The sequence below is a fragment of the Monodelphis domestica genome, chromosome 8 (assembly GCF_027887165.1).
Source record: "Monodelphis domestica isolate mMonDom1 chromosome 8, mMonDom1.pri, whole genome shotgun sequence".
Classification (NCBI taxonomy): Eukaryota; Metazoa; Chordata; class Mammalia; order Didelphimorphia; family Didelphidae; genus Monodelphis; species Monodelphis domestica.
The window spans coordinates 73,796,108-73,821,794 of record NC_077234.1 but is presented as its reverse complement, the minus strand read 5'-3'; the positions used below and the strand labels follow the sequence as shown (position 1 = coordinate 73,821,794).

The following is a 25,687-nucleotide window of genomic DNA, read 5'->3' as shown; positions in this document are numbered from 1 at the left end:
GCTTTGGGGAGATAGGCAACCTCAACTCAAGTCTCAACTCAGCCATTTAGCAGCTGTTTGTGTATCTTACTGGATCTCAGTTTACCCATCTGTAAAATGAAAATGAGGTGGTTCCTTTCCATCTTTACAGCTATTACCTGGGAGAAAGCTATTTCAGAAAGCCTCTGAGAAAGCCCTTCTACTATGAGTCATTTCAGACTTCTCTTTCTCTCTCTTACCCTTACAACGTCAAATCCAGAGCTGGAAACAAGCAAGGAAGGCAACCATGAAGGGCTTAATCCAATGGAGGGGTGGGGTAGGGGATGTCATTTAAGGGACACTTTCTAATATCATGTTGAATATATATACCTCTATATATTTAATGTCAGAACACTCTGTTCTCCCGTGACATGTCGGCAGATGTGTGCTGGTAGATATTTAACACCTGGAGCTGCGAAAAACTCCGATCCTCTCCAGCTCACCCTCACCCAGAATCATATACTAAGTATATAATGAGTCTGACTACTATACTCCCTCTCTATGGCCCCTTAACTACTTTGTTGGCTACACTAAAAATAGACAGTGGTGGCTAGATGCCTTGATTCCTGGAGGATGTCCAACAAGAACTCTAATTCTCAAATTCATTTGAGTTCTTGGGAAGCCAGGAGCAGGGTAGTATACATAGACAGTGCACAGATACTAAGTATGGCTTTTTTAAATACCTTTACCTTCCACCTTAGAATCAATATTGTGAATTGGTTCCAAGGAAGAAGAGCAGTAAGGGCTAGGCAATGGGGGTTAAGTGACTTGCCTAGGGTCACACAGCTGGTAAGTGTCTGAGGCCAACTTTGAACCCAGGACCTCCTGTCTCTAGGCCTGGCTCTTAATCCACTGAGCCACCCAGTTGCCCCCTAAGTATGGCTTTTAAGATAGAAGAGCAGGAAGGGCTAGGCAATTGGGGTTAAGTGGTTTGCCCAGGATTACATAGCTAGGAATTGGCTGAGGTCACACTTGAACCCAGGTCCTTCCAATTCCAGATCCAATGCTCTATCTTCTTTGCTACCTACCCATCCCACTTTCCATCACCTTCTTAAGTCTGGACAATCAACAAAACAATAAATCAAACCCTGGTTTGTAGCATTTGCCTGTTTCCAACTGTAAATGCTCACACTGAAAATATAACAGTGGTTTCTTGAAAGCTGGTTCCAACACACCTGTGCATGTAGGTATCTCTTTGGGGATAAGTCATGTATTAAAGTGATGGCTAAAGGCCATTAAACCTGGTGAGCCCCTTTAGATCTCAGTTTCTTCATCTGTGAAATGGTGGGGCTGGACTAGATAGCCTCGAAAGTTCTTTCCTGCTCTAAATTGATGATGCTATGACCTTTACCAAGGAGACAAAGATGCCTGTTCTTTCATTGCAGTATGCCTCAGCAGATCCATCTGCTTTGTTCTTTGTCAACTCCTGTCCATATTTTCATTGTCTCACTGCTAGACTGTTTAATAAGCTCCTCTCCCTGTTGCCATTCTTTCTTCTTCCCATCCATCCTCCCTGCAACTCTTTCATCCAGTGTGAAATCCTCTGCTTAGACCTCCACACTCCCTTATTCTCCCTGCTCCCTCCCACTTTCTCTAATGTATTCAGTGTTATTTCTCAGTACTCCTCCACATGCAAACCCACTGTCTCCCCTCTGTACACTATTTCCTTATGTCTCCTCCTTCATTGAGCATATTCTTTCAAGTAATATGCATCCCTCACTTACCTCCCCAACCTTGACCTCTACTTTCCCTCAAAACCTGGCTCAAAGTTGAATTTTTCTGATGGCACAGAAAATCAGAAAAAGAGAAGACATTTGAGATCATCTAGTTTAATCCTGACATCTCACAGATAAGAAAACTAAGGCTGAGACTGATTGACCTCTAGTACCATGACTAGGAAGTGATAGTTATGGAATTTGAATTCGGTTCTTTGGACTTTAGGTTCCTTCCAATATGTTGCATTACCTTTTATCATTATTCTGATCATTCATTTACTCTATATTTTTTTACTCTTTATTTTACATTTACTCTTCAATACTTTGTGTCTAGTTGGGAAATGAATCTTTGTCATTGTGGCAAGGTGGCCTCAACCAATGGGCAGAGTTAAAAGCAGCTACCAATTCTGTCCCTCCCCAACCTGGGTTTTAACAACTTCTTCAGGTGGCCCTGGGTTAATTTGAATGGACCAACCCAGCAGGAGGGTTGGTGTTTACTCAGACAAAGAAGGAGGAAACCAACGTGGCCCTTGAGAACCCACGATTCAGTGGAAGATGCTGAGGGAGTAGAAGACACAGGGACCAAGAGTTGGGGACAGAAGAATGATTAATTCTAACTCAGGCAGGAATAAAAATTGGAGACTTCTGTTTTCAAAGAAAGGTAAGTCCTTCTTTGTGTGAAAGGAGGTAAAGGGCTGAAACTCTTAAATACCGAGATGCAGTTTGACTCTAGGTTTTAAAAGGCTGGAAAGTTTCAAATATCCCAGAATGCTTCTGGACCTGAAAGAAATAAAAAGTTTCAAGTATACCCAAGGCATTCTGGTCCTGGTTCTTTCATTCTGAAAGAACTGTTAATACCAATTATATTTCAAAGGGTAGCTCTCCATGGTTCTGCTGCTTGAGAGAGAGTACCAGCTTTTTGGGGGGGGGGGAAAGAAGTAGGAAAAGTAGCAAAGAGAACCATAGGGGTGAATGAATGGTTTTACATCCAATTCTCATCTTGCAATATAGTTATCCCACATTATTTTGCATGAATATCTAACTGAGACATGTTTACCTAATATTACTTTACATGCATTTGTAATGTTAATTATAATGGAATTGTATCATACAGACATTTAACTTATGGAATTCAACTAAACATGCTTAGAAGTGGAGGGAGAGACAGAGATTTAAAGACACACAAAAGGGTGGACAGAGAGAGAGAGAGAGAGAGAGAGAGAGAGAGAGAGAGAGAGAGAGAGAGAGAGAGAGAGAGAGAGAGATGAGAGAGAGAGAGGGGAAGAAGAGGGAGGGAGGAAGGAGGGAGGCAGGAAGGAAGAAATAGCAATCTAATGCCTGAAAGAGTCTGCCTGCTATTACACACAAAGAAATATACCCTAGAGTGAACATTTCCTGGGGAAGAAAATATACAATCATATTTTGTGTCAAAAATTTTCAAGAGTATTTTCTTTAGTCATATGTTTTCCTGCCAGCTAAATTTTTACCAGTTTTTGTTTTCTTCTAGAAGTCTTAGTTTTATATCTCCCTAAACAGTAACTTAGCTGGATGTGGTGAAAAATAAAATGAATATAAATAAAAATATAACAAATATAAAATTATAAGTATAACTATAAATTAAATTAAAAAGAAAATCAATGCTCAATTGTTTCCATAGCAACCACCTTCACCATTTGCTCTCTGATAATGTCTACCTTCTTTCAAAGAGACCCTTAGCTGAGGGCTTACTATCCAACAATATTACTGAGAAATCAGAAAGCAGTCTGGTAGAAATTGGGTTTAGACTAGCATCTTGCACAACATATCAAAATAAACTCCAAATGGATATGTGATTTGGACGTAAAGGGTCACATAAACAAAATGGAGGAGAAGGAAGAAAATAACTTTTAATTTATAAGTAGGGAAAGAATTTATAACTAAAGGATAGAGGGGAATCATATAATATAAAAATGGCCAGTTTTTATTACTTCAAATTAAAATGATTTTGCACAAACAAAACCAACAAAGCAAAAAGCATAGAGGAACTAGTTAATTAGGAAAAAAACTTTGCTGAAAGTGTCTCTAATAAAGGTTTCATTTCCAAGAGAAATAAGAATTATAAGAATAGATTTGAATTCATAAGACTAAGATCCATTCACCAATTGAAAATGATCAAAGGATATGAATAGTTGATTCACAAGGGAGGAAATCTAAGCTATCAACAGGCATATAAAAAAGTGCTTCAAATGATAATAATTTGAAAAATGAAGGTTGAAACAGTTCTGAACTGCTACCTCATACCCTCATATTGGCTAAGATGACCCCAATAAAGGAAATGACAAATGTTGGAAAGGTTGTAGGGGAAAAAATTATATATAGTTAGTTACTTAGTTAGTTAGTAAAGTTCTGCTCATTCTGGAAAACATTTGGGAAATATTTCCAAAAAATTACACAACTCAAAGAGAGAAACCTCAAAGAGAGAAAAGAAAGAGGCAAAAGAGCCATCTATACAAAAACATTTATAGCACTCTTTTGGTAGTGGCAAACAACTGAAAATTAAGAACCCATCAACTGGGGAATGGCGGATAAATCATTGTATGTGAAAGTAATGGAATATAATTGTCCCAAAAGAAATTATAAAATAGATGGTTTCAGAGAAAATTTGCATAAACTGATATAGAATAAAGCTAACACAACTGGAGAACAATGTGTTCAATAACACCAACAACTCTACTCAATGTAAATAACTAACCACTCTTCTAGAGGACTGATGATAGAGAATGCTGCCCACCTCCTGTCAGAAAGCTGATGGGCTCCATATGCAGAATGAGACACATATTTTTGGACAGGGCCAATGTAGGGATTTGTTTTGATTGACTATGTGCATTTGTTACAAGGGTTTAGTTCTGTTTTTCTTTCTCATTGTGAGGGGGTGGGAGGGAATGGGTGGAAGAGAAAATAAATGAATGCTTATTAACTGAAAAAAATTAATGAAAAATTAAAGAGACCCTGGCTTACTTCCAGGATCTGACCATGTTGTTCCCTATGCTAAGTACTGGATACAATCAATTGCAAACCCCTCTCTGTTAGGCATTTAAACCCTTGCAGGATCTAACTCCAACCTGCCCTTCTCATTTGTTATACACATTCTCCCCTTCATCCATTCTGTGATACAGCCAAATTTGCCTTCTTGCTGTCCCTCTCACATGATGCTTTATTTCCCATCTTTATTTCTCTACACGGGCTATCTTCTGTGCAGGGAAGGAATATACACCTTCCTTATGCCTGTCTCTTACTGTAGAATCTCTAAACTCCTTCAAAAGTCAGCTCTCATTCCATCTCTTAAATGAAGCCATTCCTGATCTCTGCTTCTTCCTCCAAGTGCTCTCTATTTACCTTTTGGTGTATATTTTGTACCTAATTACACACATCCATGTTTCTCTCAATAGAATATAAACCCCTTGAAGGCAGGAATTGTCTTTTGGTTGCTTTTTGCAACAACATAGCAACATAGTACCTAAAAGGCATAGTAACAAGTACACAGGTGGCACTTAAAATACTTATTGGTCACTTGGTTAAAGAGAGTTCCTGAGCAGCAGAAGTCTCAGAAAGAGAAGAGGATCATTTACAGTGTTTCTGCTGGTGGAGATGCAACAAGGAACTAAGTAACAAAACGAGGAAACAACAGATAGCATTTTCTGTGGAGTAAAATAATAGAAGCTGTCCTATACTTCTGTAACCAATACAAACTGTTACCTCAAGTGCTTGTAAAGGCTCTTTTATCCACAGCTGTGGAGACTTGGACAAGAATTTTATTCTTCAGTTTCTCAGAGGGAATTCTGAGTGCTGGCAAAATGAGTCAAAGACAGAATTAATTGAGGGGTGTGGCTGTCCCCCAAATCAAACCCAGTCCATATAAGCCTGGAGAAAGAGGGGAGAATGGAGTGCTTGCACTCGATAACACAGGGTTGCTGACAGATCTGACCAGGAAAGATTACAGAAAAACTATCACCTCTCTAATCTTGAGGTAAAGAACATTTTCCTAACAATTAGAATCATGCAAGTATATGTTATAATGCCTCAGGGTATTCAATGATTAGTTCTGTCACATAAGAAATTTTAGGGAAAGCTAGATGATAGCTCATTGGGTTGGTATTTTTATGCAGGTCTGGGTTGGACTAAACCATTGAAGTTCCTTCCAATTCTTGGATTCTGTGCGTCCCTTTTTTCTCCTGTATATGTATATGGGGTATAGCTTTGAAATAAATATGTAATTATCTGGAGGTAGCACTAGCATCTGGAGATCAGAAAAACCTTCATGTAGATGATGGTACTTGCATCTGAGGCTCAGTTTCCTCATCACTAAAATCAAGGTACTGGATTAAATAATTTATATGGTCTGGAGAAACTCTAACATCATAGTACTCTAAGATCCTAGAAGGCAGGAATGATATCTTATTCTCCCTCTTCCTCCCATCAATTTTCAATCTTTCCCCCAGTGCCTAATAAAGTACTTAGTGGAAGAAATCATTCAGTAAATTGTCACACTGATTGATAGGAACCATCCAGATATTAATCAAAATTCACTCATTTAGCCCCTACTGTTTACCTACCCTTGTGTTGAAATGGAGAGGGGGAGAAAAGTCAGAGACAAAGACAGATGGAAAAAAGAAAGAAAAAAGAAAGAGAGACAGATACAGGAGACAGAGAGAGACAGAGAAAGAGTCTAAGACTTGATTCCTTCCATCAAGGTCTTTGTATTCTATTGAAAGCATAATCCTTTATACTTTTAAACACAATAACTATACTTCATCCACACTTCGAGGATCTGTAATTTTGTTGATGGTATCAGCACTCCCTCCACCAAAGCAAATTGCAACTCCTGAATAACTTAAAACAAAGCTTAACTGTTTGGGTTTTTTGTTTATTTTCATGAATCCCTTTGACAACCTGTAAAACTTATGGTCCCTTTTTCAGAATCATGTTTTTAAGTGTAGAAAACAAAACAAATAGGATTACAAAGGAAATAAAATATATATAATTATTAAAATATAATAAAAATAAAATAAATAAAATATAAAATGTTAACATTTTGTATTCTATTCATATCATTTTACTAATAAATAAAATACAAATATATCTTTAAAATAAACAAATTCATAGGCTAAAAATTTCTATGGTTGAAAAAATTTGGCCAACCTGGTAATGAGTCTCTTTGAACTTAAAAAGGACTGATTCTCAGCTAGCAAATAGACAGTCTACCAGTGGGGTCATTCTTGAACTATTATGATGAAAATCTCCTTAGGTACTTTTGTCATTTCTTCCCTCCTCTGTCTGGGCTATGAGGGTAGCTCACATGTAGCGTGAGGGTTGCAGTTTGGGCACTTGGTCTCTAAAAGGTTTGCTATCACTGCTATAGTTCAATTCAAAGCAAAAGCATTTATTAAGTACCTACTTACATGCTAGCTGGGAAGAAGAGCTACCATTGGGCTGCTGGCAGAAGGGCAGGTGATAGGAGAAATGTTCTCAGCTGTGGTGGAGAGGGGGAAGAGAGCAGCCCCCTCTGACACATGTGCTGCAGGTTTGCTAACATGGAACTGCAGTAACTAGAAGCCACAGCCAGTCAAAAAGTCTCATTATAGACAAACATTTGACTTCTTCCCTCCTAGACCTTTAGAAAACAATGTGGGGGGTGGGGGGAGAGGACACACTCTGCCCCCTTGCTACTATTAATTGATATCTTTGACCAGAAACTGAATTGATTTATCTATTCAAGTACCAGTGAACCCTGAATCAGAGCCAGGATGAGGCAGGCATCTGTGTACCATTGGTATCCAGGTAGTTCAGTGGATAGAACTGCTAGAACTGGAGTCAGGAACATATGATTTTAAATCCAGCCTCAGACACTTGTTATTCAGTCATGTCCAATTCTTCATAACCTCATAGGCAATAGAATGCCAGGTCCTTCCATCCTCCACTATCTTCCAAAGTCTGCTTAAGGTATCACTCAATGTTTCCATGATGCTATCTATCCATTTTAACCTCTGCCATCTCCTCCTTTTGCCTTCAATCTTTTTCAGCATCTTTTCCAGTAAGTCCAGTCTTCTCATTATGTGACCCAAGTAGTTAAGCTTCAGTCTCAGTATTTCATCTTCCAGTGAATAGTTTGAATTAATTCCTTTAAGTACTGACTCATTAGCTCTCCTTGCTATCTAAGGAACTCTCAAAAGTCACTTAACTAGCTGTGTAACCCTGGGCAAGACCTTTTACTTCTGTTTGCCTCAGTTTCTTCACCTGTAAATGGAGGATAAGAATAGTACCTACCCTCCAAGGTTGTTGTGAGAAAAAATATGATGTTATTTGTAAAGAACTTTGCAAGCTTTCAAGTACTATATAAATGCTAAGTTTTATTCATATTATTCTTTTTAAAACCCTTACCTTCCATCTTAGAATCGATACTATGTATTGGTTCCAAGGCAGAAGAGTCGTAAGGGCTAGGCAATGGGGGTTAAGTGACTTGTCCAAGGTCACACAAGTGTCTGAGGCCAGATTTGAACCCAGGACTCCCATCTCTAGGCCATTTCTATTCACTGAGCTACCCAGCTGTCCCCCAATTACTAGATTTTATAATCCTTACTTTATAATGTTAATCTTCCTTCTACCTTTGGCCCAAGTTGAATCTTAGGTGAGTGCTTACTTTTCTTCTCAGTCAGCTCAGACTGAAATTGGGCATTGAATCTAGTCATTGGTTGAATCTGCCCATATCCTATCTGTCCCTCCTCCACTGTCTCCCCTCTCATATCTCAACCATTTCCCCCTCCTTATTGATCTTTAACCTTCTATTTGTTCTATATTGAGGGCAGAGACACAATCGCCTCCCAAGGCCAAAAGAATAGGCATGCAGCTCTGCTCTTCAACTTGCTATTTTCCTGGACTGTCTTCAACAAATACCTCAATATATTGGAATCACAGTTTCTTCATCTGTAAACTGGGAACAATAACCCTGCTCCACTCCCTCCTTCCAAGGCATATCCTGTAACTGGAGTATATTTGATGGCAATCAACAAAATGATAAAGCAGCCTGTTCCCTGCTGGAGTTAGGCATTGGAGTGAGACTGTAAGCTGCTCTTGATGCTTTCTGATGGCAACTCCACAGACTCTGGAAAGCAATTAGAGTCCCTCAGCATTTTTCTCTGCAACTCAGTTACTGTCTTCAAGCAGTGACTAACTTGTCAGGGCAGAATGGAGCCCCCTCCTAACCAGATGGATTTAGCACAATGGGGTACTAAATCCTCAGAAATTGTTTTCCTAACAACAGGGAAGAAAGGAAAGAACCCTAAGAGATATAAATGGATGGCATTCTGTGCTTGTAACAGAGATAAAAATGAGGCGAGAATCAGAGACAGAGGGCTGACTGCAGAGACAAAGAAGAGAGAGAGAGAGAAAGAGAGAGGAAACAGAGTAAGACAACATGAGAAATACATGTAAAAGCAATAAACAAATATAGAAAGAGAGTGATAGAATCTGATAAAGACAGAGATACATACACATACAAAGAGAAGCAAGGAGCCAGGGAAAAGAATAGAGATAAGGGGAAATCATTCCAGAATTGATAGCTCCAGGATGCAAAGCCTACCTGTAAAGGTACAGCCTCTTGTAAAAGACAGCCGGGGTCCCTCTCTCTCTCTTCCCCCAGCTGGCATTTACCTTCACATGGCTTCATGGGACTCTGGCCAAAAGAAGCTTCCTTCTGATATTTTTGATTTCTGAATATCTCCATTAGAGAGGTAAGGAAGTTTATTTAGGGGGATAGGAAGGCAGTAATTGCTTCTCAAAGCCTAAAACAGGCTACCAAGCTCTCTCTTACTTTGAGGCTACCCATATATAATAGAGGAAAAAAGAGTCCATTGTGTTATTATTAGAGGAGTGTGTGCATTGGAATGAGGAAGAGAAAAAACTGCTGATAAAACATCCTTACGGTCCAGTTGTGCAGCTGGAGGGGAAGAGGGAGCTTGGTTATTCTTTTGCAGCTTTCCTAAATGGATTTGTGTTACCATTCCCTTGTACATGTATTTATGAAAATAAACAAATAAACCCTTACCTTCCATCTTAGAATCAATACTGTATATTGGTACCAAGGCAGAAAAGCAATAAGGGCAATGGGAGTTAGGTGACTTGCCCAAGGTCACACAGCTAGGAAATACCTGAAGTCAAATTTGAACCCAAGACCTCCCATCTCTAGGCTTGGCTCTATCCACTGAGTCACCCAGCTTCCCACCCTTCACCCCTTATTCCCTTCTGTTTTGTTCATCCTTGGGAAAGTATTGACTGTGCTGCAAGCTGCCTGAGATCTTGGGCCCAGAGAACACTGAACAGTTAAGTGATGTGTGCCCAAGCCCTAGTCAGTTGTGTCTCTGACAGCTTTCTCTCCAGGGAACTGTTCATGCCTGACGCTGATGGACCCTGACATGCCCAATACTAAACAGTCCAAGAGAAATCAAATTCTCCTTCCCCATATTAATTATTATTAATAATTATTGTTAAATTAATAAAATAATTAAGAAATATTAATTTCACACTGAATAAAGGGCAAGAAGAAAACCTTGTGGGCAAAAAGGGCTGTGGCTGGCCCTGGCAGAATCCTACCAAAGAATTATAAAATCATTGAGGCTGTTGCCCAGAGCTTAATCTAGACCTTGGCATGGTCTCTGCTAACCAAATTTGAGAACTGGTTAAATAATGTTCTTTTTACTTCAATCAGACCTTCTGGGCTGACAGCCTTGAAGGCAGCAATAGAGAATAAACAAAGTAATACATCCCATTTCACTACCTCAAAATTCAGAGGAGACCAAAAATCTATACATTTACAAATGGCATCCAGGATCTGAAGTGCTACAGTCCAGGGGAGCCACATGTGCATGGGATTCAGCTGGTATTTCTAGGCTCTGCCAGCCCAACCTGGCACAAAAGAACTATAAGGTCCCAGAGGAGGAAGGAACAGATGCTTCTGCAAAGGATCTGGGAAGAATTAGGGACTGGCCTATGGGAGCTCTAGAAGAAGAGGACCAGGGTTAACACCATTTGCATGCAATTATAGAAGGATTTCGATCTGGATGGGCCCTTGGAGATCATCTAATCCAGCCAGGAATTCTTAACTTAGGGTCTATGAACTCCCAAAGGGTCTGTGGATTTCAAGGGGTTTGTGGACTCAATGGGGGAAAAATTACATCTTTATTTTAATATAACTGACATTTCATAATTCTGTGTATTTTATTTTATTCATTTTAAAAACATTATTCTGAGGTGTCCATAAGCTTTGCACTGCTAAAAGGGTTCATTACCCAAAAAAAAAACTTCTTCTATTTTCCAAATGAGAAAACTGAAAGTGATCTGCTCATGGTCACAGATTCATTTAGTAAGCATCATGATCAGAACTCAAACTCAGGTCCTCAGACTCCAGTTTCCAAGATATACCCTTCCCCCCAGCCATATATTATTAAGTGAATGCAAATACCATGCAACTGCATTTTAAGGCAGCTTTCCAAGCTATTTTCTAAAAGATGACTATATATTTGTAGAAGGGAGAGAAACACACTGACCTTCTCCAGGTAAATGTCAGAATTCTCACTGAAGACTACAGAGCTTGAGGGTGGGCACCTGCAGTCAAGCCTCCTGATCTTATTCTGCTGGGGAAAGTGTTTGCCCCTCTCTTGTATAATACTTACCTCCCAGCTTCCCAGGTCCCACCCTGTTGAGATCTTCAACTCTTGTTTAAGTCTATCTTCCAAAGCCAAACCCAAGAGGATTTCCTTCTCCCTTGCAAAGGGGGCTATTGGTCTCTGGACCTTGGGACCATCTCTTCCCCTGCCCACTGGGGAGGCAACCATAGTGACCCACCTATGCACACCACGTCCATGAAGCCATACATTCCATAGCAGATCTGGAAGAGGAGGTCTTGGCGCTGCCATTTAGCCGAGGGACTGAAGGTCGACCAGATGAGCCAAGAAATGCTGGCAATGAGGAAAAGAGAACCCAGGATGGCTGCTGCAATCTGGACTTTCTCAATGACCGTCAGAGAAATGGCCTGCCACTAGAAAGGACAGAACAGGAGGTTAGCAAAATCCTTAGATATCTTTCCCCTGGTGTGCCCTACCTCTACCAAAGCCACCAGCATCAAGGCCAAAGCTTATTGCAATCTTTGATGTGTTTGCAAGCTTCTGAACAAGCCTTAGCACATTTAGTTCTCCCATCACAGATTAAAAAAATATTGTCTAGAGGGGGTCTATACTGGAAGAAAGGTCCTGAGTTTAGGGAAGGCTCAGGAATGTATGAGAATGGATAAAGCACAAAGAAAAGCTTTTGGATGGATTATCCTGACAGACATGCCTGGAAGCCAATAGAAATCTTTACTCTCTGCCCAACCAAAGATCCAAAAGTTATCATGTCAGTACCAAGGCTGAGACTGAAAAAATTTGAGGTAAAAGGGGACTAAGAGGAGTGGACCAAAAGTCCTAGAGCTAGTTTTGAGTACCAGGAATGACCTATAAGAACTTCTGGTCTTGGCATCATCTTCTTCATCACCCACTAAATTCGAATGGCTCCAAAAACTGTCTTAAGACCTTTTCTCTTTGTTTTCTTTATAGTTAATCCCTGATAAATTTATCCTTTCATAGGAAAGGATAATTCAATTAACACCTTGCTACAGGTCCAAACCAGACTTAAACCCTCTTCTCTAAACTCCAGCCTTCCCTGCCAAGAATATCCCTCCTTCACCTGAAATTCAACCTGTCCCCAAACCAAACTCTTGTGAGGCATATTGTGAAGAGGATTCTGATCTGACACAGTTTGGACTAGATGGTCCTTGAGGTTCCCTCCAGCTTTGAGATGCTACATATTGGAGTTGACCAATAGAACTTCTTGATCTCTCCATGATGGGTATAATCCTGTTCCTAGGCAGGCTCTTTGGGGAGGGTGGGTTTCATTGATAGTGGCTGCCCCTAAGATGAACTGGTTGGCTTATACTGTTGTGAAATAGGCATTTTGAAGGGCTGCAAAAAAGAAAGAATAGATTTACCCTGGCTCTATATCCTCCATCCCCTTCTCTCTCTCTCTCTCTCTCTCTCTCTCTCTCTCTCTCTCTCTCTCTCTCTCTCTCTCTCTCTCTCTCTCTCTCTGTCTCTCTCTGTCTCTGTCTCTGTCTCTGTCTCTGTCTCTCTCTCTCTCTCTCTCTCATACACACACACACACACACACACACACACACACACACACACCTTTGGAAGAGATTATAAGAGTAGCAGAGCTAAAATCAGGCAAGGATTACATTCTTCTGTTGCCTTGAGTCACTTGATGGGAAGGGGGTTGCTTCTCTAGTAAGATCAAGCACATTTCCTTCCAGAGGAAGTCCAAGGTCTCAGGGTGATATCATAAAACTAATTGTATACATCTCTGAGGGAAAAGGGTCTCATTGGAATGCTGGGATTCTGCCTGTCTGGCAGTCCCAAGTTCTTTTTCCTTTCTGAAGGGAAGTCAAATCCCAAGGTGGCCTTATGAGTGGAAAGAATTTTAGGATCCTGTAAAATGTGAGACTCCCTGGAGAGGAAGACTTGTCTGGGTTGTTTATGGGCTACTATGAATTCTTTTCTATGGCTTTCCTTTTTTGTGGGATAGAATAAAGGCTGTCCTATATTTGATATATTCATTATTAATTTGAGTCCTTATGAAAGGACTAAGCCTTGGGAAACCCTTTGACCACATACATAGAAACCAAGACACAGTCTATATTCACAGATTCTCCCCGAGTAAACTCTGGATGGGGGATGGGGGGGGCAGAATGAGCCAAAGAGTGAATTTAGGGGTTAACCCCCAAGAATGAACTCTGTTCCCACAAACACAGAGCCTGGGGACCCCGAATCAAGAATGATATCCATCATTCTGTTAATTCATCATCTGATCCCTCCTAAATCTGCTCTCCTTAGTAGAAAGCCTGTGGCATACCTGGTGGTCTAAGATAGACCCTCCATAGAAGGAGAAGAGAGGAGGGAAGTGCAGAGTATCTTTCCCTGTTTTGAGGCATACTGAAGTCATTGTCCCTCAATCTTGGTGTCTCTCTCTCTGACTAAAGGGAATCAGAAAGGAGCTGGGGGTGGGGGACAGCTATTTAGTTCAGAATGGACTTTTCCCAATAGCTTATCTCTGAACATTCTGTATGTAGAGACACGGCTCTCTCAGGCTATCCAAATCTAGTGTGATTAGGGGTTGCATAGCTAACATACAGCACTTTCTTGCTCGCTTCCAGCTAGATGCATGTGCTTGCTCAATCATCAGGTTCTCTGAGAATGTCAGTGGCCCTGGCTGAGTCCAGTTGGCCATGTATGACTTAGGGATGAGGCTTTTGGGGGGGTGATAAAGCAATCTCTGCATTGGCTACTGAGTAGGTAGAGCCACTGGCTCTTTAAAAAAAGAGTGATGGGGGGCAGGGAGGTCGCTCAGTGGATTGAGAGTTAGACCTGAAGATGGGAAGTCCTGGGTTCAAATTTGGATTCAGACACTCCCTAGCTATGTGACCCTGGACAAATCACTTAACACTCACTGCGTAGCCCTTACCTCTCTTCTATCTTGGAACCAATATACAGTATTGATCCTGAGATGGAAGGTAAGATTTTTTAAAAGGGTGGAGTGACTTCACCCCTGATCCAGACTTTCTTCTCATTAGAGGCCAGGCTTCCCTAGCACAGAATTGGATTTAAAGCAGACGGGCCTATATTATAGAAAGGGAGAAGCTTCAGTGCTCCCAGCCCCTCTGGGCCCACCCACAGTTATTATTGTTTAGTAAAAGTTGATTTATTGATTGATTATTAGACTAGGAAAGTGATAGAGTAGAAAGAATGTTGATTTTAGAGTCAAAGGATCTTGGTTCAAAGTCCAGCTCTGCTGCTTGCTGACCAGTGACCAGTAAGTCATTAAATTTCTCTGGGTCTCGCTCGGGTTTCTCCTCTGGAGAATGGAAAGGGATTGTGGACTACATGACTTCTAAGGTCCAACCCATCTCTAAATCTAGATTCTCCAACTTGTCAATCCTATAGTAGACAATCATCTATCCTATGACCTCTGTGAAGGCTCCTGAGCCTTCCAGCTCCAGCAAACATCCCTTATCTTTCTTTCTGGAATTTTATTTGAATCGCCTTTCCATTTATTGATTTATGTTATATTTTTTAAATAGACAAACTATTTCCATTACCAAAATTTAACACTGACAACTAATTTTCTTCCTTCCTTCCTTCCTTCCTTCCTTCCTTCCTTCCTTCCTTCCTTCCTTCCTTCCTTCCTCCCTCCCTCCCTCCCTCCCTCCCTCTCTCTCTCTCTCTCTCTCTCTCTCTCTCTTTCTTTCTTTCTTTCTTTCTTTCTTTCTTTCTTTCTTTCTTTCTTTCTTTCTTTCTTTCTTTCTTTCTTTCTTTCTTTCTTTCTTTCTTTCCTTCTATTTTTTTAACCTTTACCTTCCATCTCAGAATCAATACTGTGTATTGGTTTCAAGGCAAAAGAGCAGTATTGGGCTGGCCAGTGTGGGTTAAGTGACTTGCCCAGGATCACAAAGCTAGGAAGTGTTTGAGGCACTATTTGAACCCTGAACTTTGCATCTCTATATCTGGCTCCTACCTACCTACCTGCCCCTGACAACTATCTTTATTAATGCCTGGGCATCTTGTCCCACCCAGCATTCTATAGAAAGAACATGGGCCTGACTACAAGCTAGAGAGAAAGAAACAAAGGGAGCATCCTGTGGTCCCACAGTGCTGTGCCAGCTGTGCTGGGCTTAGAACTCCCCGGCTCTCGTTTCCCATCTCCTGCTTTGCAGCCTGTTTGCAGGAAGGCTTGCTCCATCCCACCTCCCAGATCCCATCGGCTTGCCTGTGAGACACACGTTGTCTCCCTGGAACTGAGCAGTGATGCCTCCCGTCAAGGCTCCTGTCTGGCTCAGTGCTGGGAACCAACATGAGTAAGCAGTGTAGCCCACAAGCTGTGTCCCACCCACAGAAGGCTCCCTGGGAGCCAGGCTCTGTTCTTCTTCTGGTATTCTCACTTCAGGGATGGTGAAAATTACCCACCTTTGCACCAATGCAAGCAAAGCAGACACATTCCAGCTTCTAGGAACTCACAGCTAAAAACATGACGGGCACCAAGATGTAGGTGACATTAATAACTCGGGTGCAAACAGCACTTTACAGTTTGCAAAACAGTTTCTTACAATAACCTGGAGGAGGGTAGTTAGGACAAATATGATTTTTAAACCCTGACCTTTCATCTTAGAATCAATACTGTGTATTGGTTCTAAGGCAGAAGAGCAATAAAGGATGGGCAATAGGAGTTAAGTGACTTGCCCAGGGTCACACAGATGGGAAGTGTCTGAAGCCATATTTGAATGGAGGACCTCCAGTCTCTAGGCTTGGCTCAATCCACTGAGCCACCCAGCTGTCCCTGGTAAGGAAAACTATTACCATTCTCATTATTTATTTTGTTTTATGAGGTTTCATTAAAATATTATTCAATTATTTCAGTTGTCTGACTCTCTGTGACCTCATTTGGGGTTTTCTTTTCTTTTTTTTCCCTTTTAATCCTTACTTTCCATTTTAGAATTAGTACTATGTCATACAGGGTCACATAGCTAGGAAGTGTTTGAGATCAAATTTGAACCCAAGACCTCTTGTCTTGGGTGGCTCTCAGTCCACTGAACCACCCAGCTGCCCCCTATTTGGGTTTTTCTTAGCAAAGAGACTGGAGTGATTTGCCATTTCCTTCTCCAACTCATTTTACAGATGAGGAAACTGAGGCAAGCAGAGTTAGGTTACTTGCTCAGGGTCATACAGCCTGTAAGTGTCTGAGGTTGGATTTGGACTCAGGTCTTCTTGGTTTCAGCCAGGCACTCTGGCTGCCCATTCATTGAAATATAGAACTCCTACTGAGTAACTCCCTCTACCAACACAGATAATCTACCTCTAGGGCTTAAGGAGTTGTCTCTTCTAGTGCTGAGAGGCTGTGACTCACTCTAGATCACACAGCTCCTATCTATGCCAGAGGTAGGATTTGAACCCAGGTCTTCTTCATTCTGTCCCTGATCTCTAGGATGGCAGGTTGCCTTTCCCCATTTTATAGATAAGGGAACAGATAGAGGCACTCTGCCAGGCATGGATCATAGAACTGGAAGACTGCCAAAACAGAGACATGAATCGAGGTCATCTGGCTCCCAGGCAAGGACTCTGCTATATTCTGTCCCTCCGAAACAATATTTGGCCAAAGCCTTGATAGACCTCTCAGACTATAGGCTACACAGATATGATATTTGGGGTATTTGGGAAAATTAGCCCAGACTGGTTCTGGGACTCACAGTCTAAAAGTAGATAATTGCTGCTTTTGAACCTGTAGGGGGGCATCCTGAGTTATGATCCAAACCTGCTCTAAGGATTTTGTCAGTTGAACAGAGTTAAAAGTGGCTTCCTTTGGCTCAGGGCCATCGAGGTGATGGAATAGAAAGAATGCCAGGCCTGGAATCAAGAAAATTCTTCTTCCTGAGTTCAAGTCTGCTCTCAGACAATGGCTGTGTGACCCTGGGGAAATCACTTCACCCTGTTTGCCTCAGTTTCCTCATCTGGAAAATGAGCTGGAGAAGGAAGTGGTAAGCCATTGCAGTGTCTTTACCAAGAAAATTCCAAATAGAATCATGAAGAGTTGGGCATAATTGAAAACAACTGAACAACAAGGCTCAAAGAGGCCCTAGATAAAGTGCTCTGTGCCCCTCATCTGTCTCCAGAGGACCTGGAATCTGCTGTCTTAATGGCTTCTACTAAATTCAAGATTTATAAATAAATGATAGGGGATCTGGCCTCAGACACTTCCTGGCTGTGTGACCCTGGGCAAGTCACTAAACCCCCATTGTCTAGCCCTTATCTCTCTTCTGCCTTGGAACCAATAATTACTATGGATTCTAAGAAGGTGAGGGTTTTAAAAAAATGATGGTGGTAGGACAGAGAAAGGGGTACAATGCGCACACTTTTTTTTCAACCCATACCTTCTGTTTTAGAATCAATACTAAGTATTGATTCCAAGACAGAAGAGTGGTAAGGGCTAGGCAATGGGAGTTAAATGACTTGCCCAGGGTCATATAGCCAGGAAGAATGTAAAACCACATTGGAACCCAGGAAAGAAAGAAAGAAAGAAAGAAAGAAAGAAAGAAAGAAAGAAAGAAAGAAAGAAAGAAAGAAAGAAAGAAAGAAAGAAAGAAAGAAAGAAAGAAAGAAAGAAAGAAAGAAAGAAAGAAAGAAAGAAAGAAAGAAAGAAAGAAAGAAAGAAAGAAAGAAAGAAAGAAAGAAAGAAAGAAAGAAAGAAAGAAAGAAAGGAAAGAAAGGAAGAAAGGAAGAAGGAAGGAAGGAAGGAAGGAAGGAAGGAAGGAAGGAAGGAAGGAAGGAAGGAAGGAAGGAAGGAAGGAAGGAAGGAAGGAAGGAAGGAAGGAAGGAAGGAAGGAAGGAAGGAAGAGCTAGACTGCTAGCTGCCCCTAATACCCACATTTTGGAAGCTTTATACCTGTGTTGATTTTATAACCTACATGCAATGCAATAAACATGTTTTCTTTAGGTCCCTTTCTAGCCAAGTTCCTTCGGTACCTTCTCCATGATACCTTTCCCCCCAGTTTACCTCTAAAGGTCAGTCCCAACACCATTGGGTTCCACTCCTGCAGTAAGGGGACAAGAGGAGAAGAAAAGGTCCTAGGATCACAGATTGAGAACTAGGAGGCACCTTTCATCTTATACATAAAAGAACTCAGGCCAAGGAGGTAAAGTGATTTACCAACTGATCACACAAGTATTAAGCATAAAGGGTAGAATCTGAACCCAGGTCCTGTGACTACAGAGCCAGCATATTTTCCACTCTCCACTCTACCACAATACAGCCTCTTGCCAGGACTCAGGAAGGCAATAGAACATGCCCTGGAGAATTGCTGGTCCAGCTGCCTGGTGGCTACAGCTGGCATTTGCTCTTAACAGGCCTGGTGTCCCTGGCAATGGACTCTCCAGGCTCCCTAGGGCCCAAATGGGCCATTTGCATTTTTCCCTTAAGAAAAAGAGAAGATAGAAATACACACCAACCATGCTAAACCTCCCAACTGATGTTCCCTTCCTCACTTACGCACTGGCTAATTAATTATGTGGCAGCTTAATTGGCTAATTATGCATGTGCAGTGGTATTTTCAGAAGCAAATCACTTTATTTACGTGTATGCCTCTCACCCAGATCTGTCTTTGGATAGGGGGGATTTACGAGTGTTTATGTTCAGCTTCTGCCAACTCATTTGGTTCTCATAGATGTCCCAGGGCTTGGCATGCGGGATCGAGGTGGGGAGAGCTGGGCAGTGAGGTCAGGGTTGCTTCCATTGGGTCTTACCCATGAGGAGGTCTTGCTAGATAAAACAGATAAACTGCCTTCAACCCTTTGTGATATGGCTTCCCTTTCCTTTCTTTTCTGCTCTCCCATTTGCCTTTCCATCACCTATCCCTAAGCCTTTGTTTCCTCCTCTCCTTTTCTTTGCCTTCTCATCACTATGTCTTCTCATCTCTTGATTATTCTCCCCTAATTCTTATTTCTTCTGTTTCTGCCTTTCTTCTCGATTCTTTCTTTCTTCCCTCCTTTCCTATGCTTCTTCCTCTCCTCTCTTTGCCATTTTCCTTTTTTCTATCCCAGTTCTCCTCTCTTCTCTCCCTGTCCATCCTTTGTCTCTACCTTCTCTATTTCTTTATCCTTTCTTCCCATCTTTCTCTGACTCATATCATCTCCATCTCTTCCTCCATGCCAAATTAAGGTGAACACTCCATTCAAACCCCAACTCCTAGCCCTAATTCGATTGGACTAATGTTTATTAACCCTATTTTGAGCAAAGAACTCTCTTAGGTGCTTTAGGGAAATACAATGGGAGACACCCAATGGTGACAAACCTATGGAACACATGCCAGAGGGGGCACAGAGTCTTCTCCATGGGCACACCTGCCATTGCCCCAGCACAGTTTGTTGCTGGAAAGCCAGAGGGATGTGGAGCCAGGCTGCTCCCCTCCCCCTCCCCTGAGGACATTTCTCACATCGCCTAACCCTCTAAAAGGTTTGCCATCACTGGGATACACTGTACATGCCTTGGAGGGGTTTACAGGAGAGATATTATACATAGGCAAAATCTCTGATTCCAAATAAAATATTTTGTGCACCCAAGAGAGAACCAAGTAAAGATCAAAGACACCAAAGGGCTAGAAAGTTCTTTTCTAACTTGAGGAATCATGCAAGGCTTCATTGAGGAAGTAGCATTTGAGTTGTGCTCTTAAAGATGATTAGGAAATCAATAGAGTGAGGAAGGTAAGAGTTGGTACACTTTTTCCAACTTCCTGCCTCCATACAGGAATTTTTGGGAAAAGTGTTTTGGAGAGAAAAATAGAGTATCTGGAAGGTTGTATTATGAGATAAAACTAGGAAAGTGGGGGTCCAATTTTGAAGGATCTTAACAGAGTTTGAAAGTTATTTAGCATCTAGTAGGGAGCTAGTGAAGTTTTGAGCAGGAAAGCAGCAACATTTTTGCACAGGAAAGATTCATTCCTGAAGGCAATGAAAAAATGGATTAGAGTTGGGAGAACACAGGAGCAGAAAGTCGGGATAGAAGAAAGGGCTCTGAATTTAAAACAAGCAAAAATCAGCTTGGGGTGTGGGGAGCAAGGTGGTGGGGTTCCCCTCTTCCCAAACTCCCAACTGTCTCCAAGGGTGCTTGGGATCTGGGGACATAAAAGCGGGGTCTTCTGTCAAGTCCTTACCTGCAGAGGATTCTTTGTGCTTATGGCAATGACGTGGTACTTGTAGTAACACAATTCACAGCTCCAGCAGCCCCGTTCACTAATCCACTTGATTAGGCAGGGCTGATGGGTACACTTGACCGAACCGTCGCAGCGACAAGGACTCAGCAGCTCCCCCTGCAGAGAAAGAGCAAGAGATGCAATGAGAAAGAGTGGGGAAATCAACAAGCACTTATTAAACACCTACTGTGTACAGGCACCTATGTTAAAGACAAGATGATTGGCAGTTAGGAGAAGAAAGATGACAGGAAAGGATGAATAAGGCAGTACAGAAATAGAAGAAAAATAGAGCGAAAAGAAAGGGATAGGGAGAGAAGAAAGAATTGGGATACAAAGAAGGAAAAGGCAGAGAGAGGAGAGGAAGAAACATAGAAAAAGGAAGAAAGAGAGAAAGAACAGAGGAAAAAAGCAGCAGAAACAATAGAAATAAGAATTTGGAGAGAACAGTGGAAACTGGAGGTATTTCTTCCCCCTGAAAATCTCTCATCAACATGAGAGAACCTCATCTGAACTTGAGAAAGGGGTTCTCCTTGAATCCAAGACTTGGAGTCAAGAAAACCTAGTTCAAATCCTGCCTCCAATACTTATTAATTATAGGCTCCCAGGCAACTCATTTACCCCATCTTAATAGCCAAACAAAAGGGTAATATGTACATAATACCTTAAAGTATTATGTACATATTACCCTTTTATTTAGCATTCAGTCAAGAACTGGCTATGTGAATCCAACCAGCCCAACTCCCAGGAGCCTCTTCTTCCCAGTTGTATTGTATGACTAAGCAATTCACTTAAATTCTAGACATTAGTTTCTTTATATGTAAAATGGAGTTGGATTCTACATTCCCTTCTAGCTCCAAATCTATTATCCAATAATCCTAGGGTATGGGGGTGCTCCACTCTAAACAGAAGCAGCCAAAAGATCTACTACCTTCATCAAGGCTGCTCATTTCATTTCTACTTGCCAGCTTCCTTGTTTGAGAAAACATAGGGAGGATTCCCAGCTAACTCTGCTGACCCAGTTGGCCCCCTTAGAAGCTGAGGAGGTTGGGGCAGGGGTATGAGATCCAATCAACAAACATTAATGAAACACCAACTGCATTCCAAGGTCCATGTTAGATGCTTGGTGAGATGCAAAATTAAGCTAAAACAGTCTCTCACTGAGAGCAGGCTGGCAGCCAATCTCACCAGGGTTTTGTAGATGGTGTTAAAACATCTTTCTCTCTCCCTCTCCCTCTCCCTCTTTCCCTCCCTCTCCCTCTTAATTTCTCTCTCCCCCTCCCCCCTCTCTCTCTCTCTCTCTGTCTTCAAGAACAGTGACCAATCCTTAATCAATCACTAATTTTAGAACAAGAAGAAATAAATCAATTAATGAATATTTATTAAACACCTACTATGTGCTAAGCACTGTGCTTGGTGATGGGGATATAATTACAAAGAATGAGATCATTCCTATTCCCTATGGCTAAGGCTATAGCAGTACACATGCAGGCTAGACATAATGGAGTGTTCCCTGCAGTCAGACTTTTTAAAGCTGGCAGAGGACAGCAGGGGAACCCTGGGGCATTTCTTCCCCTGCAAATCTCTCAGTACAGGAAAGAACCTCATCTGAACTTGGGAAAGGGATTCTCATTGAATGAAGAGATGGACAAGATCATCTCTGAATCCTACCACTTACCTTTACCATTTCTTTTCCTGGATGAATGGCCCTTCACATAGAAAGCCTCATTTCTAATTCTAAGCCTTTATTCATGCTGTTTGCCCCATCAGTCCTTCCCTCTTTGTTCCCCTCTAAATCCTACTCATCATAAGGACTGGCTCAAGTCTCCCCTCCTCCTGGAAGTCTTTCCTGACTACTCTGGCTTATCCTGACCCCTCCTCTAAATTCTGTCCTACTTGTTTCTATTCTATGTGTGTCCTAGTCAAGTTCCTCAATTAAATTGGATGTGCCCTTCTCCAAGGAAGGGACACATCTTCTGTTTCCCTATGCTCTCCTTAGCTCCCTCTGCTTCAAACTAGACCAGGGGCATTCTGGACACTAGGTATTCACTCACTGCTGGATGAAAGACTGATCAAGAAACACGATTTCAAAAAGGGCACTCTGCTTCTTGGACAGCTCTTTAACCCCCACATTGTCTCTGCATTCTGGAGCCTCTTAGGATTCCGTCTGCAGAGTTCAGTTAAACTGGAAGGGTGGGAACTTCAGAGTACCCAGGACCGAGAACATTTCTATATTTGGTCCTTTAAATGTTAAACTCTTTGGTACTGGACCAAAGGTACTGATTAAATACAGGGAGCTTAGGAGAATTCTCTCTAGGCCAAGAGAATCTCCTAGGAACTCTTAAGGAAGGAAAAATGAAGTCTAACCTTTCCCTGACCCTGCACTGGCTTATTCTTCCACAAGACATATTTCAAAGAGCTTTCATGCTAAATTATGTTGTTCTCACAATTACCCTTTGGGTCAGGTGGAAATTATTATGCTGGTAGGCATAGAGACTGGACCTGTGATTTCACTGATATAGAGAATTCCTAGATGAGAGAGTTCCCTTTATGAAAGCAGATCAGCACCTTCTTTGTGACTTAAAGAACTGCTTAGAACCGTGAGAACGTAAGTGACTTGCCTAGGGTCACACAACTATCATGTAGCAAAGGGAAAATTTAGATCAGGTCTTCTTGGCTTTAAGACCAACTCTCTAAACATTGTGCCATGTTCTCCTGGTATGATATAGGCAAATATAAGTCTGGATTAATACTCCAACTTGCCATTTATTACCTGTGTGACCTTAAGCAAGTCATTTTTAACCTGTTTGGGGATGTTTCTTTATTGGTCAAATGAGAAGGTTGGACTAGATGACTTCTAAGACTCCTTTAGGCTCTTCATCCACAATCCTAGGTCATATTCCACTTTTATTCATTCATCAGGATGCACCCCCTCCTCTTAATTTACTTTTTAGCTCAGGATCTCTCTCCTCCAAAAAGCTCTCTCTGATCCCATCCAGCTAAGGGTCATCTGTTATTGTTTAGTGCATTCAGTTATATCTAACACTCTGCGACCACATTTGGGATTTTCTTGGCAAAGACACTGGAGTGGTTTTCCATTTCCTTCTCCAGCTCATCTTATAGATGAGGAAACTGTGACCAACAGAGTGAAGTGACTTGCCCAGGATCACCGAGCAAGTAAGTATCTAAGGCCTGATTTGAATTTAGGAAGATGAATCTTCTTGATTCCAGATGTGGTACTCTATCCATTGAGCCACTCATCTGCCAAAGGGTATTCTCTCCTTCCTCAAATCCTAGAGCTCCTTATCTGTTGCTTCCTTATTTTGTATTCATCAGTTACATGTCATAACCACCACTCCCTCTCCCACCCTAGTAGAACATGTACCCCTTGTGGGCAGCGATGCTCTCATTTTTATGCCCACATTTCTAGTATCTAGCACACAGATTAGATACTTAATAAATGTTTGTAGAATGACTTCTCAACACCACTGGGTCTTTGACACAGATAGGGCTCCTCCTCCCAGAATAAGGCTTTCTGTATTCTCTCACCACACTGATGCTGAGAGGAATTTCTCAGATCTACTTTTCTGATAGCTTGGAATAAAATGGTCAACTCAGGTTTAACTGGGATGGTTTCAGTGAAGTCCAACCTAGAGACAGGGGGATGGGCAAGTTGACCACTTGAGAACTTCTTCCAATCAGAAGAGTATTTGATAATCTATCCTAAGCCTCTTCTGTCAGCCATAAAGGGGAAACTGTGAGGAGGTCTAAAATTGGTCTCTGTGGGTTACAACACTCAAAGCCATGGCATTGTGTTCCAAGAGTTAATACTGAATAGTTTCATTCATTCATGGATTTCTTTCCCTTTATTTTGACTGGCTTTTCTTCCTCTCCCATCTGTAGGGCTTGTGCTCAGAGTTCTCAAGTTACCTGGTTGCCATGGTGGCAGCAGGTAAGTGGCAGATATATCCCTCAACCCACACAGGCTCAGGCATATCCTCTGCTGAAAAGAAGCCAGGGAAGAAAGGGAACTAAATCCACGACTAGTGAGAGACAGCCAGACCTGACAGGTGTTGTTTGCAGTTCTGGGGGTGGTGGTGGTCAAAAACATTCTCTCTTTCCACCTTCTAATTCCCTCCAATATGGCGGGAAATATGCTGGGAAATCAATGAGATGGACAGAGAAACCAAGACCAAAGGAGCACCTTTCCAACATCCTTACCCAACCTTTGCTAACTAATCCCACCCAGTTCTAATTCTTCTAGTAACTTGGCAAAATTGGCAGGTTTCAGAGCCTCTACATAGCTCAGTGGATAGAACACCAGGGCTGGAGTCAGGAGGATTTAGGATCAAATCTGGGCCTCGGATACTTCCTAGTTGTGTGACCCTGGGCAAGTCACTTAACCCCAATTGCTTAGCCCTTGCTGTTCTGTCTTAGAAGTAACAGTAAGACAGAAGGGAAGAGCTTTAAAAAACGATTGGCAGAATTCACTAGGGAGCAATGAGGGAGGAGATGGAGAGGCTGGTATTTCAGTCACGTCTTCCTTTGGTAAAACACTATTTTTCTTTATTGTTCAAAACCTGACATCTCTATAAAGTCTAGCCCTAGTTATTTTGTGCAAACCATTGTCCTTTTGCACATGCCAACTATGTATATGTAATTGTGCTAAGGTGCAGTGAGATATGTTCAGAGTTTGTGCTGGAGCTAGCTCAAATCAGCTGGTTATTAAATTTTCAGTTTGACCCTTCCAAAATTGACAGCCGGCAAAGACTTTGCTTGATTTACTGTTTTGTTGATTACTTAGACCTAGGAAAATGATGTAGAAAATGTTAATAATTGAGATTAAGCTTAAAATTACTTCTAGTTTAAATTTTTTAGGGAAGAGGCAGTTGTCAAACATTTACCTGCACACCTCCAGATATGTCCCATGTCCACAAGTCTGATTTAATTGCTTTCTTCTCAGTGCTTTTTACAAGAGTTTGCCCCATTAAGTAGGTTTTGTTGCTGTTCAATCATGTTTGGTTCTTCATGACTGTTTGGGGTTCTCTTGGCAAGAGATCCTAGAGTGGTTTGCCTTCCCCAGCTCATTTCCCAGATGAGG

At 41.6% G+C, this 25,687-nt stretch overlaps 1 protein-coding gene across 1 annotated transcript in view; it reads right to left on the bottom strand.

Annotated features, from left to right (window-relative positions):
- The window catches only part of MARCHF4 (membrane associated ring-CH-type finger 4), a 132,647-nt gene that overhangs the window by 17,709 nt on the left and 89,251 nt on the right, over positions 1 to 25,687 (bottom strand). Inside the window, exons 2-3 of the mRNA XM_056807454.1 lie at positions 20,551 to 20,706; positions 11,610 to 11,802 (exon numbers count right to left, since the gene is read on the bottom strand). Of these exons, the coding sequence (XP_056663432.1) occupies positions 11,610 to 11,802; positions 20,551 to 20,706 (349 nt within the window). The remainder of the gene's footprint in view (positions 1 to 11,609; positions 11,803 to 20,550; positions 20,707 to 25,687) is intronic.